This window comes from Pan troglodytes, chromosome 4 (genome assembly GCF_028858775.2).
Source record: "Pan troglodytes isolate AG18354 chromosome 4, NHGRI_mPanTro3-v2.0_pri, whole genome shotgun sequence".
In the NCBI taxonomy this organism is placed as follows: Eukaryota; Metazoa; Chordata; class Mammalia; order Primates; family Hominidae; genus Pan; species Pan troglodytes.
This window is the reverse complement of record NC_072402.2, coordinates 38,822,532-38,841,971: the sequence shown is the minus strand read 5'-3', so window position 1 is coordinate 38,841,971 and position 19,440 is coordinate 38,822,532. Positions and strand designations below refer to the sequence as shown.

Here is a 19,440-nt window from a genome sequence, read left to right as displayed (position 1 = left end):
AGGAGAGGTGATCTTGTTATCTTAGGGGTGGCAGAGGCAGAAGAAAATCTGCGTGTAAGTGGACCTACAAAGTTCAAACCCGTTGTTCAAAGGTCAACTGTAGTTTTCAATTCACTGGAGTTTTGAATTGTATTTCTCTAGTGACAAATGATGTTGAGCGTCTTTTCATGTGCTCTTTGGCCACTTGTATATCTTCTTTGTACAAATGTCTATTCAAGTTCTTTGTCTCTTTTTGAATTGGATTGTTCATTTTTTTGTAGTTGAGTTATAAGAGTTTTCTTTTTAGTATACACTAGATACTTGACCCTTACCGAATATATGATTTGCAAATATTTTCTCCCATTCTTTGCATTGTGTTGTTACTCTCTTGATAGTGTCATTTGATGTACAAAAACTTTTTAATTTTGATGAAGTCCAGTTTAGTTTTTCTTTTGTGGCTTGTGCTTTTGGTATCATATTTAAGAAACTATTGTCAAATCCAAGGTCATGAAAATTTGTTCCTGTGTTTTCTTCTGAGAGTTTTATAGTTTTAGCTTTTAAGTTTAGTTTTAACATGTTTTATGGTTAGTTTGTACATGGGATGAGGTAAAAATACAATTTCATTCTTTTGCACATTGATTGATTTTTGAATGTGAAACTAACTTTGTGTTTTTGGGATAAAAACCGCTTGGTCATGGTGTACTACCTTTTTATTCTATTTCTGGAGGTTTGGTTTGCTCAATTGTGTTAAAGATTTTTGTGTCTATGTTTAGGGGTATTTTTATCTGCACTTTTCCTTTTTTGCAAAATCTTTTTTTCCTTGTCTTTGGTATTTGGATAATGATGGCCTTATAACATAAGCTGTGAAGGGCTTCCTACGCTCAATTTTATGGAAATGTTTGTGTAGGGTTAGTATTATTTCTTCTTTATATATTTTGTAGACTTCACCTGAGAATGTTTCTAGGATTGGAGTTTTCTTTGTGAGCAGGCTGTTAAACACAAATTCAACTTCTTTAGTAGAGGGAAATCTAGATTTTAAAATATTTCTTCTTGAGTATTTCTTTGGATATTTTTGGATATTTCTAGGGAAATGTCTATCTAAATTGTGAATCTGTTGACATAAATTTGTTTCTAATATTCCCTTATTATTCCTATTAATAGTTTAGGGTCTTGATAACACTAATTGATGTATTTTATCTTTGTTTATTGACCAGTCTTGCTAGAGGTTTATCTATTGTTCTGACCTTTAAAAAAAACTTTTTTTTTTTTTTTGAGATTGAGTCTCACTCTGTTGCCCAGGCTGGAGGGCAGTGGCATGATCTCGGCTCACTTCAACTTTCATCTCCTGGTTCAAGTTATTCTCCTGCCTCACCCTCCCAAGTAGCTGGGATTACAGGCATCCACCACCATGCCTGGCTAATTTAAATTTTTTTTTTTAGTAGAGTCGGGGTTTCACCATGTTGGACAGGCTGGTCTTGAACTCCTGACCTCAAGTGATCCACCCACCTTGGCCTCCTAAAGTGCTGGGAGTACAGGTGTGAGCCACCACATCTTGCCTAGCTTTTTTGTTTATTGCATTTGTCTATTGTTTACCTATTTACTATGTATTAATTTCTGTTTCTATACTTACCATATCCTTCTTTCTTTTTAGTTTAGATTTAATTTGTTTTTTTTTTTCCCCTAGTTTCTTAAGGTAGAATCTTAGATTATTGGATTTGGACCCACTTTCTGTTCTAACATAAGCTTTTATCCCCTTTATCATTTTTATTGTGTCTCTTTGATTCTTCTCTCTTTTCTTCTTTATTAGTCTGGCTAGCGGTCTATCTATTTTGTTAATCTTTTCAAAAAACCAGCTCCTGGTTAATTAATTAGCATGTCTTTGAGTTCACTGATCTTTTCTTCCGTTGTGTCTAATCTGCTTTTAGTTCCATCCAGTGACCATTTCATTTCAGAACTTGTATTTTTCATTTCTAGAAGTTCTATTTGATTCTTTTTTAATATTTTCCATTTCTCTTCTCACAATGCTTGTTTTTTTCAATACTTGGACAATAATTATAACAGTTGTTTTGATGTTCTTGTCTGCGAATTTCTGTCATTTCTGTTTCTATTGATTTTCCTTTTGATTATTAGTCACATTTTCCTGCTTCTTGGGATATCTAGTGATTTTGATTATATGCTAGACATTGTGAATGTCTAAGTTTTGTTGTCTTTCTTTAATGAGTGTTGGATTTTGTTTTGGTACACAAGTTAATTTTGGTTCCATTTAATCCTTTCAAGGTTTGTTTTTGAGCTTTTAAAGGTAGGTCTGCAGTATTTTCTCTAGGGATTCTTTAATCTTTTTATTAAGGTATGACCCAACTGGATTCTCTACTGAATGCCCTGAGTGACCAAGAAAGACAATCCTTTTTGGCTGGTAGAACTTGGATAGCTCCTAGTTCTGTGTGAGCTCTGTAAACTGTTTGCTTACAGCTTTTCAGTCACTCTGTTTCTGGTCTAAGGAATTTCACCCTACTCATACATATTTTAGTACCTACTAAACTCTCAAGTGCCCGTCTATGTTTCTTTCATAAGTATTTCCTTCTTTCTGAAATACTGCCCCATAAATCCCAGCTACAAAAGCCTGTCTGAGCCATGATTTTGGTCTTCTCACATCAGTGAAACCACTGTGCTCTGCCTTGAACTCCTTTCCTTCTATGAGACATTGAATTTGCCTCCACGGTGAAAGCTGGGGTAGTCATATTGTATATTCCATCTGTTTCCCTTCTCTTATGAATTATAGTCCTGAGCCACCTATTTTTCAATGTCTGATAATAGTTATTTCACACATTTTATCTGATTTTCTAGTTGTTAATGGAAGGAGGGTAAATTTGGTCCCTGATTATTCATCAGAAGTCCATGTTGCAAATTTTTATTCATGATCCTATCCAAAAGGTTGCCATTTCTGAAAATGCTGTTCTATTTGAAGATGTCTTCTGGGACATTTTTTTTTCTCCATTCTTCTTCTACAACTTAAAACTATGGATATTCCAAATAAATTTGTGAGAACTATACTGCATTGTTTCTGGTTTTTGTTGCAGAATTGTCTGTTTTCCCATAGTGATCCCTATGTCTTATTCGTCTTTTCCCACACACCCACTTCAAATAGGGCTAATGTGACTTTTTGATACAGGATTTAGGCTACGAAATGGCTCTCAGACCTTTCCAGGGGAGTTTCTAAGTCCCTTATAGCTGGAGTTCTAAGAACAGCCACTCAAGGCTTGCTTCCACCATTTCTTAAAAGTGAGAATTACTTGTAGATGTGGCATCTCTAACATCATTGCTTTATACTCACTCGAACATACAGTGGGAAACAGAGGCTATTAAAAATGTAATCAGTGTGAAAATTCATGCCATCTGAACCGTACGAGTATGTAAGGGATTTGAGTTCCTTACAGAATTTTCTGTAATTTAGTACTTCAAATGACTTATAAATGTATATACTTCTGTCTCACAAAAGTGTTAGGAGAAGGAAAATCTTAAATACTAGCTTGATTTCTTAATTTAATAACAAAAAACAATTCTCATAACATGTATCACCTAACATGTCACTTTCACTTTAAAAGTCTAAAGAGTTGAGGTTTATTTCTTTTCTTTTAAAGTTGATGTTTATGTTGGTGATTTAGAAAAGATCAGATCCCCCGTTATGAAGGATCTTAACCTTGTCTTTTAGATCTCCATGAGAAATGCAGTACATGTAGCATTAGCCATATTTCTTTTTTAGAGGCCTATGTAGGATATTTATAACCTGTAAAAGTTTGATGACTTCATGCTCAAGAGAAAGCAAGTAATTACCTAGCCAAGCTAGGTGGGTGTTCAGGTTAATGGTAAACAGAAAGGAGATATTGAAAGATTTCATATCTAAAGGGTAAAAACACAAGAGAAGTATATAGAGATAAACATGTAAAGTATACGACTGTTACATAGTAAGCTACCTCCGAAGTAGCAGCCATTGTTATTATTTTTCTGCCAGTATTTTGAAAATAATTGTATCTGTTTTGTGTACTTAAACTGCATTGAATTTACAGTATCTCCCCCTGCCCTGTCCTCCAGACCTCTGCTTCCTAGAACTTTATTTATTGTTCTTAAAACATAATGGGACTTTTGTCTTCTCAGCTTTAAACTCTATATAGTAAAAAAAAAAAGAAAAAAAAAGAAAAAGAAAAGCAAGTACTGTACTGGAAATTTATATCATTCTGCTGGTGTGTATTTAAACATTAAGTTTACTTCTACAAATAAGCCTCTCCTTCCCCTAGCCCCACTCCCACATCTCAGAAAAGGTAAAGGGGACTATTGAAAACCTGTCCTTAGAAGTCCTTGGTTTTGTGAGGCTTGCAGACATCCTAAAATTCACAACCTTATATTTTGTTTCAGAAAATGAAACATCACAGGTGAAGGGCTTTTTTAAAAAAAATTTTGTTTGTTTTGTTCTGTTCTTTGTCATTGTTTTTGTTTTGCAATATCTTACTACGTGTACAGAAGTAGTTTTCAAAGTGTGATCCCTGAGTAAGTAGCATTAACATCACCTGGGAATTATGTAGAAGTGCAAATTCTCAGGCCTTGCAGTCTGTGTTTAGGCAGTTTTGGTATATGCTAAAGTTTGATAGCCACTAGTGTCAAGTACCCTGGAAAGCTCTCTCACATCTTACTGAATCTATTTCTGTCTATGATATTATAAGCCTCAAATATGAGGTATGAAGAAGTAATCAGTCATGCCCCCAGTGACTGTTGCCTTGGAGATGTTTAATGGTGTGACATGGGAAGTGCCATGCTGCAGAGCAAATGTCAAACCCCAAGAAGGGAGAGACTTTCTGCCACAAGCTTCCAGAGCACCTCCTTTCACAGCCCTAGCAGCCACAGTGTAAGAAGATTAAGAAACCAGAACTGCAGAAGGTACTAAAGAAGCAGGGCCTTCAGGCAGAGCTGCAGCCTCGAGGCACCTTAAGCTAGTTAAGAAGTAAGATCCCAGGGCTCAAAAGCAGTTCTTGAAGCAAGAGTATCAAAAGGCTGACTTTAGCAATCCAGACATGGAGCAAAAAACTAGCATCACTGCGTAGGCCTGACTGTGGGGAAGCCCAAGGAAGTCTTGGCAGAAACTGTTTACTTAGCCACCCTGGAAAAGGGCGATGGTGCGTTTGTCAGTAAAGAGGACCTGAAGGCTGACATATCTATCTGTCCTCCTCATAAAGGCTCATTATTGGTTCAGCAAATATTGAACATGTACCATTTCTCGTTCCAAGTACTAGAGATCCAGCAGCAAACACAAAAGAGGTTGCTGGCCTCATGTCTCTCACATTCTAATCATGTTCTGGGGAGAGTTCAGTGTCAGCACTGGCTTTGGGTGGACACTTTCTGGTTTCTAGACTCAAGATTCTGGGTCCCAGAAAGTGCAAATCCAGATGAAGAATTCCCTTGATAGACAAAGCTTATTTCTCCTGGAAGTGCTCCCCAATCTCATTTGCATTTTGTCCTACACATCTAACCTGGAAATTTTGCAATCAGTTTTGATATCACTGGCTCCCTGGCTCCTTATCTAATCAGGCACCAGATCCTAAGGATTCGTTTTCAGTAAGGTCCATGGAATTCCCCTCCCCACCCTTTTTTTCTGTTTTTACAAATTCCATCTACTCAATGTCTCTGTATTTGCTAGGGCCGCCATAATAAAATAGCACAGACTAGGTGGCTTCAACAACAGAAACTTATTTTCTCACAATTCTGGAGCCTAGAAGTCTCAGGTAAAGGTGCCAGCAGGGTAGGTGTCTGGTGAGGCCTCCCTCCTCAACTTGCAGGTGGTGCATTCTCTCTGTGTGGTCTTTTCTCTGTGTGCATGCAGGAGAGAGTGGGCAATCTCTGCTGTCTCTTCTTCTTATAGGGACACCAGTCTTATTGGATTAGGGCCCCACCCTTATGACCTTGTAACCTTAGTGACCTCCTAAAAGGCCCTGTCTCCAAATATAGCCACACTGGGGGTTAGGCTTCAAAATACAAATTTTGGGAGGCCACAATTCAGTACAGAACAATCCCTATTATCCCATTCCTGGGTTATTATAGATCCTTACTGATCTTCATTCCTGACTTGCTTCACCAGTCCTTCTTGAATATGCAACTGGATTCATTTCAGTAAAATAGTACAGTTGACTCTTGAACACCATGAGTTTGAACTGTGTGGGTTCACTTTCATGTGGATTTTCTTCTGCCTCTGCAATCCCTGAAACAGCAAGATCAACCCCTCCTCCTCTTCCTCCTCAGCTTACTTAACATGAAGATGAAAAGAATGAAGACCTTAATGATGATCCACTTTCACTTAATGAATAGTAAATATATTTTCTTTTTCTCATGTTTTTCTTAATAACATTTTCTTTTCTCTAGCTTACTTTATTGTAAGGCTATAGTATATACTACATATAACATGTAAAATATGTGTTAATTGACTGTTTATGTTATCTGTAAGGCTTCTGGTCAATAGTAGGTTATTAGTAATTTTTTTTTTTTTTTTTTTTTTGAGACAGAGTCTCGCTCTCTTGCCCAGGCTGGAGTGCAGTGGTGTGATCTAGGCTCACTGTAACCTCTGCCTCCCAGGTTCAAGCGATTCTCCTGTGTAGCTGGGACTACAGGGGTGTGCCACCATGCCTGGCTAATTTTTATTTTTAGTAGAGATGGGGTTTCACCATGTGAAAGTGGCCTCAAGTGATCCGCCCACCTTGGGCTTCCAAAGTGCTGGGATTACAGGTTAGAGCCAATGTGCCTGGCCTGTAGTCAAGTTTTTGAGGAGTCAAAAGTAACATGTGGATTTTCGACTGTGTAGCAGTTGGTGCCCCTAACACTGTGTTGTTCAAGGGTCAGCTGTATTTTAAAGTTACAGTCTTATTGAAAACATCAGTGATTTCTAATGACTAGAATTTAGCCAAACTGCTTAGTCTGGCATTTGGCTCCCTGGTCATAGTCTCCCTTGTCAGCCAAAATAATGTTATTCTCTTCTTCCATACCACAAACCTTTTTGAGTCATCTGCCTCTTTGTTCTTCAAGCATTTAGCAAGTGTTCCCACCTCTAGGCCTTAAACACATTATTCTCTCTGGAATGTCCTCTTTCCCACTTATTCAAATACTGCCCTTTCTTCCAAGAGCTATACTCTGTCTCCTCAGTGGCATCTCCCGGATAATTTCCACCCACAGTGATCTTTCTCTCTGGGCTTGGATTAATTTTTCAAAGCAAATGTTAACGCAATTCTCTTGTGTGTATGTCTGTGTTCCTAACTGAATTGTCTGAGGGCAAATACTAAGTCTTTTACTTCTTCGTATCCCTCACAGCACCTGGCACAGTGGTGGTGCTCAAACCATGTTCTCATGGCATCATGGCTGGCTGGCTGGATGGATGGATGGATGGAAAAAGAATGATATTCCCTTTGATAAAGTTTTCTGGGAATCTTAGCTTAAATTCACGTCCTCTGAGAAAACTTTCATCGTCCTACCCCAGTCTCACTCTATCACATCAACATATTTTAAATCCCTATATAACCTTCATCACTACCAGAGAATTTGTTTGTCCTTCCAACTCCCCCTAATGTCCTAAACTCCATAGAAATAGGGACTGTTTCTGTCTTGTTTCTCAGTGCTTAGTTAGCATGTGATATGCGGTAGCCACTCAGTAAGCATTTACTGAATGAATGGATGTATGTAGCATCATATTAGTGTAATGAAATCTTCTGGAATGGATGATATGCCTAGCAAGGTGTGCATGCAGGCAGGAGAGGGCCTGCTTAGAAACCTGAACTTTAAAAAATTGCCCACGAGACATTTAGGAAAGCTCACACTCATTTAGAAACAGATGTGCCTTGTGCCTTGCTTTATAGATTGTAAATGTTAAAAAAAAAATTGGTATGAATTAATAATTTGTACCCTGACTTCGTTTTTTTTTTTTTTTTGTAGCTTGACTAAGAATACCTAAAAACCTCAAAGTGCTATGTGAGAGTATTCATGGAGGCTGGGCACAGTAGCTCATGCCTGTAATCCCAGCACTTTAGGAGGCCGAGGCAGGCAGAGCACCTGAGGTCAGGAGTTCAAGAACAGCCTGGCCAACATGGTCAAACCCATCTCTACTAAAAATATAAAAAAATTAGCCGGGTGTGGTGGCAGGCACCTGTATTCCCAGCTATTTGGGAGGCTGAGGCGGGAGAATCACTTGAACCTGGGAGGTGGAGGTTGCAGTGAGCCGAGATCGCACCACCTGTACTCAAGCCTGGGTGACAGAATGAGACTCTGTCTCAAAAAAAAAAAAAAAAAAAGTATTCATGTTAATCATTTGGCAAACAACAATATTTTTTGCAAGACAATGGATTTGTTTTCTAAATCTAGATTTTCACACAGGATGTTTCCTTAAGGGTGGTAGAACCTACAGTGACTTCCATTACATAGAGAAGTTGTTTCAGAGTCTTCCACCTTCATTTCTTTTTTCTTCTTCCGGTGTTATCATCCCTGCCTTAGGAGACACTGTCTAGTTACCCTGTCTGCTCACTGCCTTCTGGTGCCACCAAGTTTAGCTCTGCCTCTGTGCCTTTGTTCATGCTGTTCCTGTGATTGAAAAGTTCTTGTTGAGGCCCAACTGACATGCCCCCTTCTTCCCTTCCCAATGACCATAACTACTATCAAAGAATTGACAATACCTCTCATCTTTGTTCTGGCCCCTTGACACTCATGGATCGTACTATATTTTCACGTGTAAGTCCTGTCTGCCTGATTGCTCTATAAGTTCCTTTGGAGTAGGACTGCCCCTTGTGTTTCATTTCTATATCCTTTTATGTCTGATGCTTTTGTGAAATGTATTTGTAAGACTTTAGGAAATGAATGTTCCATCTCTCCTAGCCTGACTATTGGGCTCCAAAGTTCTGGAGGTGAGTAGCATTCTGGAGTCTCTCTGCAGGGCTAATCCAGCCCCTCCCTGTGGGGTGCTTGTTAACAGGAAGGACAGATCACTTTTGTACTATGCAGACTCAGGACCCAGCACTCGGTGGCCTCCAAGTTTCATGATGTTGACCTAAGGAAGTCAGATGTTGGCTGACTCTCCTCCTACACATTCTCTGTTTGCATTTTCTACAACTGGCAAGAGAAAACCGTTCTATGGGCCAAATCCTCTCCTTAGTTTCACTTGGCCTATGGCAAAAGGTCCAAGAAGTGATGCACCTATAGTTTAAAATACAGCTTATTTTTACTGTCTTGAAAGAGCTGTCTCCGTAAACTCACTTGGTAGGACTATTTCACCATGAAAGTGGCTTCCCATGGCTTTCTTTGTCTCTCACTTTCTTTTTTCCTCTCTGGGTGTCTGGTTCTGTGAGGTTTCCTTTATAAATGTGTAGGCATTCATTTCTCTGTCTCCACCTATCTCTGATTCTCTCCCTTTTAAATTTATTTTCCATCTTTTACCTTCTGTCCAAAGGAAAAAAAAAATCAATGGAAATCCATAAAAGGAAATAGAGTTACCTAAATACTTTTTGTGGAGAGAATTAGGAAATATTACACTTACTCATTTACATGGTTTTTTATGCACTGAAACTGTTTTTCAGAAAAATAAATTTGTCGTTTCTTGTCTACACCACTTTATACTCACTTATGAACCTCCACATATGTTCATACATTGTCTATATTTGTAATCAATCTATGTACGTATCTATTTTTAACCTAACATTGTTTTGTTAGGTTTTATATTACTATAAATAGTAATATTTATATGTGATTTGTTGAGCCATTCCCTAAGTGTTTGATGGTTGAATTATCTCTAGTTTCATTATCGTAGACAACATTGCTACCAACAACTTTGTACAAATTATTATATTTTATTATTCTGGCTTTTTCTGATGTACATTACCAGAAGACTACCATGATGTAATCAAAGGCATTCACTGACTTTAAAAACTAAAAACACAGAGCATAAAACTCTATTAAAAACAAACAAATAAAATAACCCCTTCCATTTTGGGTAATAACAGTTAAGAGAAAGGCAAAAGACAAAGAAATGAGAGAAAATTATTCATTCATAAATTCAACAAATATTTGAGCACCTACCATGTCCTAGGCACTGTTCCAAAAGTATGGGATCCATCAGTGAATAAGAAGCCCCCAAACCCCTGCCTTTGTAGAGCCAATATTCTAGTGGGAGAAGGCAGACAATAAACATAATAGTAAGTGAGTTAATTATATAATAAGTTGAAAGGTGATATGTGCTATGAAATAAGAAAAATAGCAGGCTAAGGGGAATCAGGAGTGGTAGAGGAACAATAGAGCTATGTGGGTTGCAATTTCAAACACGGGTTGGGAATAGGCATCACTGAGTAGGAAACATTTGAGCAGAGACTTGAAGGAGGTGAGGAAGTTAGCCTTGCAAGTACTGATGAAGCTGTAAAACAGGCAGAGGGAACAGCTACTGGCTAACAATGTTGGATATCCTGGAGAGACAATGAGGAGGCTGGTGCGGCTGGAGCAGTGATGGTGGGCTCAGCAAGGTCGCCAGGATCCACATTGGGTAGGGTCTTCGAGGCACTTATAAGGACTTAAACTTCAAGGAGGCTGTGGAAAGGTTATACTAGATTCACTTTCTTTGAAAGGACAGATGCTGGACCTGTCCTTAACCCCTGAACAAAGTCTCTGGGATGGAACCAGGGAACTGTTGTATTTCAGGGTGGTTCTGTTGTGCACGTGGATTCAGGACTACTCTTTCTGTTCAAAAGTCCCACAATTCTAAATATAAAATAATTTAATAAAATGAAGCAAAAATTTCACAGCATTCTCGAATGTTGGTGATTTAGAGACTCTGGAGATCATCTAGGAAATTGAAGCCCAAAGGTTAAGTGACTTGCTCAAGGTTACACAGCCACAAGAGGCAGAACTCGGTTTCAGATTCACTCGTCTAACCCTGAATTCAATGTACCTTCCACTGTACTGGGCTGCCTAATAAATGGTATCATTTCACTTATCAGGTGGTTAGATTTCCAATAGCTCCACCATTAGGAACACAGTTTGAATCCAGAAGCTCTATAAGGTTGATTGGTTGATTAAATATTTGGTTATCTAAAAATCAATCAGATAGCTGCTATTGTTTTAACCTTTACAGCTAAGAATCATTCAAAATGTATTAATCACATTTTCTGCTTCTCTAGAGGAATTCTGAAGAGTCATGCCATCTTAGAATTGGAAGGGACCTTATTTGTTCAGGATCTTGCAGTGCCTGTGGGCCATAATTTTACAGTTAGCTCTTATTTAATACTATTATAAAACACACAAGCCATTCAGGTGACCCTGGACATATTGGAGGTTTTGTTTTACAATATGTTTCTGATTTAGTTTACTTTCTTTTGATTTGCTTCTTGGATATTTTCTGTTGCTAAATTTTTCTCCACTTAATTATTTTTAAAATAATGTTGGTCTTTCTGGCCTTATTCTGTAACTTAGGCCTAATTTTTATCAACAGTGTCTGAGCTTGTAGTCTTTGCTGTCACCTGGGATGCATTGAAGTGGTCAGTGGCAATTGGTTCAGAAATCTCTTCTGTGGGTCAGAACTCAGGCTTCAGAACTAAGCTGTGGAAATGATTTCAGTTAAACCATTTCCCCTCCACTTGCACACTTCTGCAAGTTTCAGCAGCCAGATCTGTTCCAGCAATGGGGGCAGGTTGCACATTCCCACTGAGAACACTTGGTGGAGATTATAAGGACACATTATTTTTTTCTTTCACTAAGCCAGAATTGGCAGTTGAAGATGTGTTTGAGCTACTGTCTGCTTTGGGAATGGGAAGAAAACTGTATATCTAGTGCATTTCCCCTTCTATCTTCTATTCCAACAAAGAAGTTGCAGTCAATGAAAGTCACTGGTCCTAATATGAACTGTTCAGTTAACCCACTAAAGCAGCCTAGTCCTATTCACTAGCTACCTTGAGGTCACCTACTCTTTCAAGGCTTAATTATTCTTATGTTTTAATGTAGAAAGTTCAACCTAAATTTGTTTCTGGGTGACTTGTAGCTTCATGATTCAGCTCCTAATGTTCTCCACCAGAAGATTGGTTGTAATTTCTGTTTCATCACAGTCTTCTTGCCTTTCAAAGCCTCAGTGAGTGACTGGTGCTTTTTTATGGGTGGTTTCATTGCATTCCTAGAGAAAACTCTGAAAAAGTAGACATGTGTCATGAGAATATGCATGGCTCTAAATTTCAGTATGTGAAGGCTGTCACTGATAGCTCCATGAAAGGTAATGACTGAAATGCTATATGCATTATCACAGGTAAGCTTTAGGAATGATTAAACCCTGACTTGAACGTTACATCAGGGACTAGTATAGAGACTAGTGTTTTTGCAATTTAACTCTGATGTTGTTTTCCCAGGTCCTAAATTGTCCTTTGGAAGTAGAGCAGATGGTTGCTATGAGGCTTAGTTTTAAATGAATGACTGTCCCCATATCTCAGTCTCAGCCATTTAATGTGGTGTTCTTACAGGCATGGATGGGACAAGGAAACATGGATCTCAGCAGCCTGGAAGGGAACTGTGGTGGAGGCTATGATGCCAGGAAAGGACTTACTCCTCCAGCTACTGGGAGTGCTGCCAGCAGAAAGCCCTTGGCTCAGCTGACATCTCCTAGGGGCAGTGCCTCAGCTGAAGAGAGCCACCTTGCCCAAGGTCGCTGAGGTGGCCTGCATGTAAAGACTGGTCCATGCTGGGGTATAAAGGCCCACCAGAACAACTCAGAACCCAGCCCCAACTCAGAACAACTCTGAAGCATCATCCCACCTTCAGAATCCTCCCTGCAGGGATGCCTGAGGCTTGGTCAATTTCTCCCTCTGCTCAAGCTTGCCTCCCTCCATTCCCTCCCTTTATTTCCTCCCACAAATGTTGACTACAAGAGCACTTCCTAAAAAGCCTCCCTCTGCCTGCTAAACACCATCTCAGAATCTGCTTCTAGGAGGACCCAACCTGTGCAGAAATTTTATGAGCAATTTGCCTGTCCATTAATAAATACAGCATAGACTTTTTCCAGGTTAGCTGGAGATGGAGTTTTTTTGTATCAAAAAAAGAGAGCTAAACTGAGAAGAGAAGCAAAGGTAGAAGAATAAGGTTAGACTTTCTCTGTATATCTGAATTTGAGATTGGCAATGATATCTTGCTTCTCTATGAAATTTAGAAACCGTCTTTTGAAGTCTTCATCCAGTCACATCCAAGAGTGGTCCAGGAAGAAAAAGGAAAATAAGAATGAAAAAAAAAACAAAACCTTAAAATTGGATACTTCTTTGTGCCTTGCATTAAGCCTCTATGTTACTGCCCTTGTCCGTATAAGCAACTCTAGATAAAATCCTTTCTTAGACCGTCTAATTTATCTCCCCGTGCCATTGTGAAAATCGGGCAGGAATTACTGCGGGAACCAGTGACTGAATGGGCAGTGGTGTCTCGCAGCTGTAACTCAGAGTTTACAAGGGAAGGATGAACAGCAGCCATCCTTCTAAAGGCATTCTTCCTCTCCTCCAGCACAGCTCAGTCTGTGCATGCCTCACCAAGGAGAATGAGGGAAGGCCTTGTTGACTGCCCAGCCCAGAGTGTGAGGAACAGCAGTTGACATGGGCGGCTGGACGGGATAGAAACCAGCATGAACATTTAGTGACACCTAAGGAAGAGGTGAAAATGGGAGAGAAAGCCAAGAACCATCAGTCAGCTTCTTTCTGTTCTTGCCTTGGATCTTAGGGGAACGTATGTGTTCAAGGGTGCCTTCCTCCGCAGGGCCTCCCATCCCTTGGCATAAACTTCCAAACGATGAGTAGACATGGAATGGGCTTCTTCTGAAGACTGGGTCACCATCCAACTCAGCCTTCGGAGTAGGCGGTGGGGCTGGGGGAAGAGGACGGAACCATGAGGTCTCTCCATCACTTCCCGGGTGTGTTGAGAGGCAAGCAAATGCGGTGGGTGGGCCTGGGCTGTAGGGCCCCTGCCATTTCGGGAGGGGCCTCCTGGTGTTTAGCTCTGGGATGTGTGAAAATGTGTTGGTGAAAAGCGAGAGGCTTACACAGCCCTTCAGGGGAAGAGGGGCTGGGGCGCTGGGGGCGGCGTCGGGATGAGTGCAGAAGAGACGAGGCCTCTGGACAGCGGAGGAGGAGGGGAGGGCGCCGAGGCGCGGTGCCAGCTGCCGCGCACAGGGGCCCCGCGGCGGAGCCGAGCCGCGGGCACGCTCTGCCCTGTCGGGAGAGCTCGGGGAGCGGCGGGAGGGGCGGAGGGGCGCAGTGGGGCTCGGGCGGCTGCGGCCGCGGAGCCGGGGCACCTGAGGAGGAAGGAGGGTGGGAGCGAGGGAGGGAGGGGACGGGCGCAGACCGAAAGTGGGGAAAGAAGGTGCAGGCAGGCGGGCAGGCGGGCGGGCGCCCTGGCCCAGGGCCGCGGGTGCGGGAGCCCGGCGAGGTCGAGCTGGGCGGCGGCGGGGGCCGCGCCGAGGGAGGAGGGGAAGGCGGAGGCGCGGGGAGCGTGTTTGGGGCGCCGCGGCGGGGAGGGTGGCGGCCGCTGGTGCGCGCGGGGCGCTGTGTGTGCGCGCTCCCCCGCTCGGGGAGGAAGATGGCCCAAAAGGGAAAGTTGGGGTGACGCGCGCGGTCCCCGGAGGCTCGGCGGGGGGCACCGCGGCCAGCCCGACGGAGCGGCGGACACACAGGCCGGGGGGCGCGCAGTCCGGGCGCCGCCGCGGCCGCCCCCTCACTGCAGGTGGCAGCGGGTGCGCTGGGTCCCGGCGGCCGCGGGCGCGGGCGGGCGCGCGGGGGAGCCCGGCCGAGGGATGGGCTGCGCCCCCAGCATCCATGTCTCGCAGAGCGGCGTGATCTACTGCCGGGACTCGGACGAGTCCAGCTCGCCCCGCCAGACCACCAGCGTGTCGCAGGGCCCGGCGGCACCCCTGCCCGGCCTCTTCGTCCAGACCGACGCCGCCGACGCCATCCCCCCGAGCCGCGCGTCGGGACCCCCCAGCGCAGCCCGCGTCCGCAGGGCCCGCACCGAGCTGGGCAGCGGTAGCAGCGCGGGTTCCGCAGCCCCCGCCGCGACCACCAGCAGGGGCCGGAGGCGCCACTGCTGCAGCAGCGCCGAGGCCGAGACTCAGACCTGCTACACCAGCGTGAAGGTAAATGCCCCGCGCTGGCACACGCCGTGGGGGCCGTCCGCCCCGTCGGCGGGGCTCGCACGGGTAGGGGGCTCCGGCGGAGTTGGGTGACCGTGAGGCGGTTGGTTTGGAGAGGTTGTCACTAAGGAGGAGTTTACTTTTCATTTGTGGAGATGATGGGAGCCCAGGAAATGTGGTCAGAAAAAGGCCCCTGGAGGGGTCCTGGAAGCGTCCTTAGCTGGTCCTGGGGGACTGGGCGGGGAAGGGAGCGCAGAGGGAAGCAGGTGGGCTGGCCTGTTCCTCCTTGAGGGCAGGAAGGCTGTGGCTTGGTTTATGCAGGAAGAGGGGTGGGGACCATTGAGAGCATTCGGTGGCCAGTCCTGTTGAATGAAATCTGAGCACTGAGCTGGATTTGCGTGCCTTGTAGGTGACTGGTGCAGTTGCAGCACCAGGATAGATAGTGCCCCATATTCCGATTTTTACCTGGGATTACCAGCCAGGCTGGAGTCTCAGCACAGGAACCGAGCGTAGGGATTTGTGAATGAATGAGTGTTCGTGTTTTAAGAGATGTGGGAACGGAGCAGAGTGGAACCTGTTGTTTGTCACTGTAACGTTTCTCTGGGTTGGCTGCATCCTAGACAGAATTGAGAGAACCGGGCCATGAGTTCGGAGTGTCAGCAGAGCCACCGTGAGGGGACGTGGTTTCCAGTGCAGTACAGCTGTCTGAGGATGATTCTGCACATACAACTGATCTTCCCAGAGAGTGGGATTTTGAGGAAGTGGAAAAAATTGTTTAGATGGTTAAAGCAGTCGCTAAATATTTATTTCTTAAAGACAGAAGAAAAATAATTATTTAAATAGTGTCCTCCTGTATGTTCTCAAAGTACCGTTAAATCCAAGAGGCTTTTCATTGTGTAAATCTGGGCACTGGGTCTTTTTTCCTTACAGCAAACAAGATAGCAATGGCATATCCCATTGTACAGAGAGAAAAAATACTCCTAATGTCAGATAGAATCACAGCCTTTACCTGGTTAATAGGTTACCAAGAACCATTCCATGGATTATTTGTCAAAGACACATTTGTATTTTTAATGGTTAAAAACTTGGTCTTCATTGGATGAAGGCAGCCCACAGTGGAGGAGTGAGGAGAAGGATAACATGTTTTGGCTTCAATCTGGAAGTCCAAAAGTTTTTTAATGAACCTATTTTTTTTTTAACAGCATCTGATTGTTTAACATGAAGCTTGACTGATGTTTGCTTGTGGTTGCAGTGTTTCTCTGGCAGTAATCATAATCACCATTATAGTAAAAACATCGTTTATTGAGCACCTACTATGTGCCAGGAGTAAGCTTTCTCTCCTAACTATTGAATGTTAACAGTGTGATCTTAGCATAGCATGTCTGAAGACTAGAGTCTAGGATTTATGACAGTACAAACCTACCAGTTGCCCATTCGTTACAGAGGCATGTGCTGAACGCTATACTTTGCTTTTGTCAAGCTCTCTCTCTCTCTCCCTCCCTGTTCACACAAAGTTAGCTTTAGGAGCAATTTTCAGGGATGAAAATGTTAAATTTGGTGAAAATATTAAGTTGGGATATTATCAGTAAAGACCATCCTTTTGCCTGACGGTTGAAGACCTGAAGCAGTAGTTCAAAATTGTGACAGCTCATGAACTTTGTGATACTTTTTTTGGTTGCTCCAGAGAAATTGTGAATTTTTGTTTTCTAGAATATCTGTAATCTCAGTTTAGTACTTGGCAACTCTAGCTACTCCATGTTTGTTCAGTAGAAGAAAGAATACTGAATGAACCCATTCTGTACATTTTTAATACTTCCCTCAAGAGGCTGCTTAGAGACCAAATGAAGTAAAAACTGAATGGACAACGAGTCCCAATTATTAGCAGCTTGTATAAACTTGTATTAATCTCATTGCTACTTGGCTTAAGTATTAAAAGGCTTGACCTGGGTAGGAGTTTAACTCATTTTGCTTTATCAAGAAGATTCCCAAATAAGAGCTTAATTCACTCTAACCCATTACTGGGAATGTTGGAAATGAAACCGCTGGTTCATTGACTTAACACTACTTTGCATTGTGTGGATCTCAGAAAGTATATATTTGAAGTGAAATTTGAGACCAGAGTTATTTATGCAAATCTTACAGAATTATTATCACAGAACTGCCCTAATATATTTAATAGTATCCTTTTAGGCCTGTGACTCGGTGTTGTATTGTCTTTTCTCAATCTTAAAGTTCACATGTTCTGTGCCCTTTTGTTGCTGAGATAATTTTATAAAAACTTTACATTCATTTTTTTGTAGACTAAGCATTCTTTTTTTGCCGTAAGAGTTTGAGATAGTTGCTAGGCACGTGGTGGTGCCCCACCCCTTTCCAAAGCACACAGGTGGAAAAATAAAATCTTTACCATTCGGTCCTGTTTACAGTGGTGGAAGGTTGTAATAGTTTCCACCCCCTCCCCCCGGCCATTTTACATCAATTATGAAGTGTATCCTCATTATCTGCTTGGCCTCTGGTATTCCCCAGAGTGCAAAAATGTGTGCTTGATCTCTCTCTCTCTCTTTTCTAGCAATAATTCATCTCATTAAGCTTTTAGAATGATGAGGCATTATGATGTCAAACATGATGTCAACAGGAACCTTCCTGAATACCTAATTTGCAAAAAAAAGGGTTATAAGCATTAATAATTCATATGCAGTACAATGATATCACATGGGTTTCCATTTCTGGTAAGAAGTTAGATTTGTCTCCCAATTGCTGTGAAAATGCAACTTCCTAGCAATTTCTTCCCTTTTTGCTTGCCTTTTCAAAAATAGTACTCCAACAGGAGAATCCTGCAGGATGTTCACTCTTGATATTGTGCCAGTTTTGTAATTCTTGTTCAGAAATCCTCAGAGGAGATGGTTGAACCTCTCTCTGGGAAGAACCAGGGATTCTTACAAGTTTTCTCATACCAGCTGTTCCTACTTGGGAGCATCTGGGACTAGACAGCCAGTTGTAGAGAAGAATCGTTATTGACAATATCGTCAACTTGCTATGACCTCTGTGTAGGTTAACTCTTTTGTGGATCAGACACAGGATGTTGTTAGTTTCCAGATGGCAGCATCACCAGCTCCCCGTTTTCCCTCCATTCATACAGAATGTGCTCATTTGTTCATTCAGTATTTGTGGCCAGACTGTGTTGTAGGTGCTAGCGATTCAGGAAATATCCATGAAAGTTGGTAAGCAAAGCCTAATGAGGAGGATAAATCTCCTGTAAAATGGTGTGCCTAAGCCAGTTATTAGTGACTGCTATGTTTTCTGTTCCATAGCATTCCAGAATTTGTGAGGATAATCCTGAGTTGACTATATATAAAAGGAAAATAAATAGATATTCCACTGACCTTATGGTAAATAATAATGAGATTTTATTTGGGGGAGGAGTAGAGCTATTTTGGAAAAAAAGTCATTTTTGTTTTCTAAGTCAGTGTTTTGGAGTCAAACTTTACGCAAGAATCGCCTAGAGAGCTTGTTAAAATATAGATTGCCGGACTCCACTCCCAGAGATTCTGATTTAGTAGGTCTTGGGTGGGGCCTGAGAATTTGAATTTCTAACAAGCTTCCAGGAGATGCTAGTGTTGCTGATCTGGGGACCACATTTTGAGAACCACTGCTTTTTACAGTGGTGAATTAAATTATCTGTCTGTTGACCAGGTGAATGAGGTGGGGCCACCTCTAGCAGAGGGCATAGTACCACACTGTCTTTATCTGGGGTACTGGTCATAGCACTGCTTTCATCTTAGTTCACTTCTGTATGGGAAACCTGCTATCCCTGTACAGGAAGTCAAAACGCTGAGCCTCCGAGATTGGCTAAAAAGTCTGTAAGTGAGGAGTGTTGGATCATGTAACCAACTCTGGTTTCTTGAGGTTAAGTTTTCCCCAGGATCCTTTTGGGTTTGTACAGGTCCTAATGTCTTGCTTTGCCACCACAACAGAAGTCTAAAGCAAGGCTGGATGTTACATGATACAGGCACATATTCTCTTCTCAGCTCTCGGAATTCTTGCTAGGCCTTTCACCATCATTTTTCATTTTAAAATGAAGTATAAAGTTTAATAAGCTCAAATGAGTCCTGCAAGCTGATTTCATAAAATCCAAGTTTGCCTTCTGCCATTGTATATATGATTACAATTTAGTCCCTTCTTTTCCCAGCACATTAATTAGAATGAATGAGCACATTTTCCTTATTTTCATGACTTTCTTCAGTAGTTCCATGAATTGTTAAGGACTATCAGGTAATTCTTCCTTTTGAAGGAAAGTAAGTCCTCAAGCCAGG

General features: G+C 42.1%; 1 protein-coding gene across 8 annotated transcripts in view; it reads left to right on the top strand.

Annotated features, from left to right (window-relative positions):
• The window catches only part of PDE8B (phosphodiesterase 8B), a 247,221-nt gene that overhangs the window by 15,501 nt on the left and 212,280 nt on the right, over positions 1-19,440 (top strand). For 3 of the 8 annotated variants that reach the window (XM_016953109.4, XM_016953111.4, XM_016953108.4), the window contains exon 1: positions 14,498-15,133. The exons of 3 other annotated variants lie outside the window; for them this stretch is intronic. In XM_016953109.4, the coding sequence (XP_016808598.1) occupies positions 14,795-15,133 (339 nt within the window). In that variant the 5' untranslated portion in view covers positions 14,498-14,794. Of the gene's footprint in view, positions 1-14,496; positions 15,134-19,440 lie in introns of those variants that run through there. 2 more of the 8 variants (XM_054684283.2, XM_016953110.4) reach the window with 1 other exon arrangement.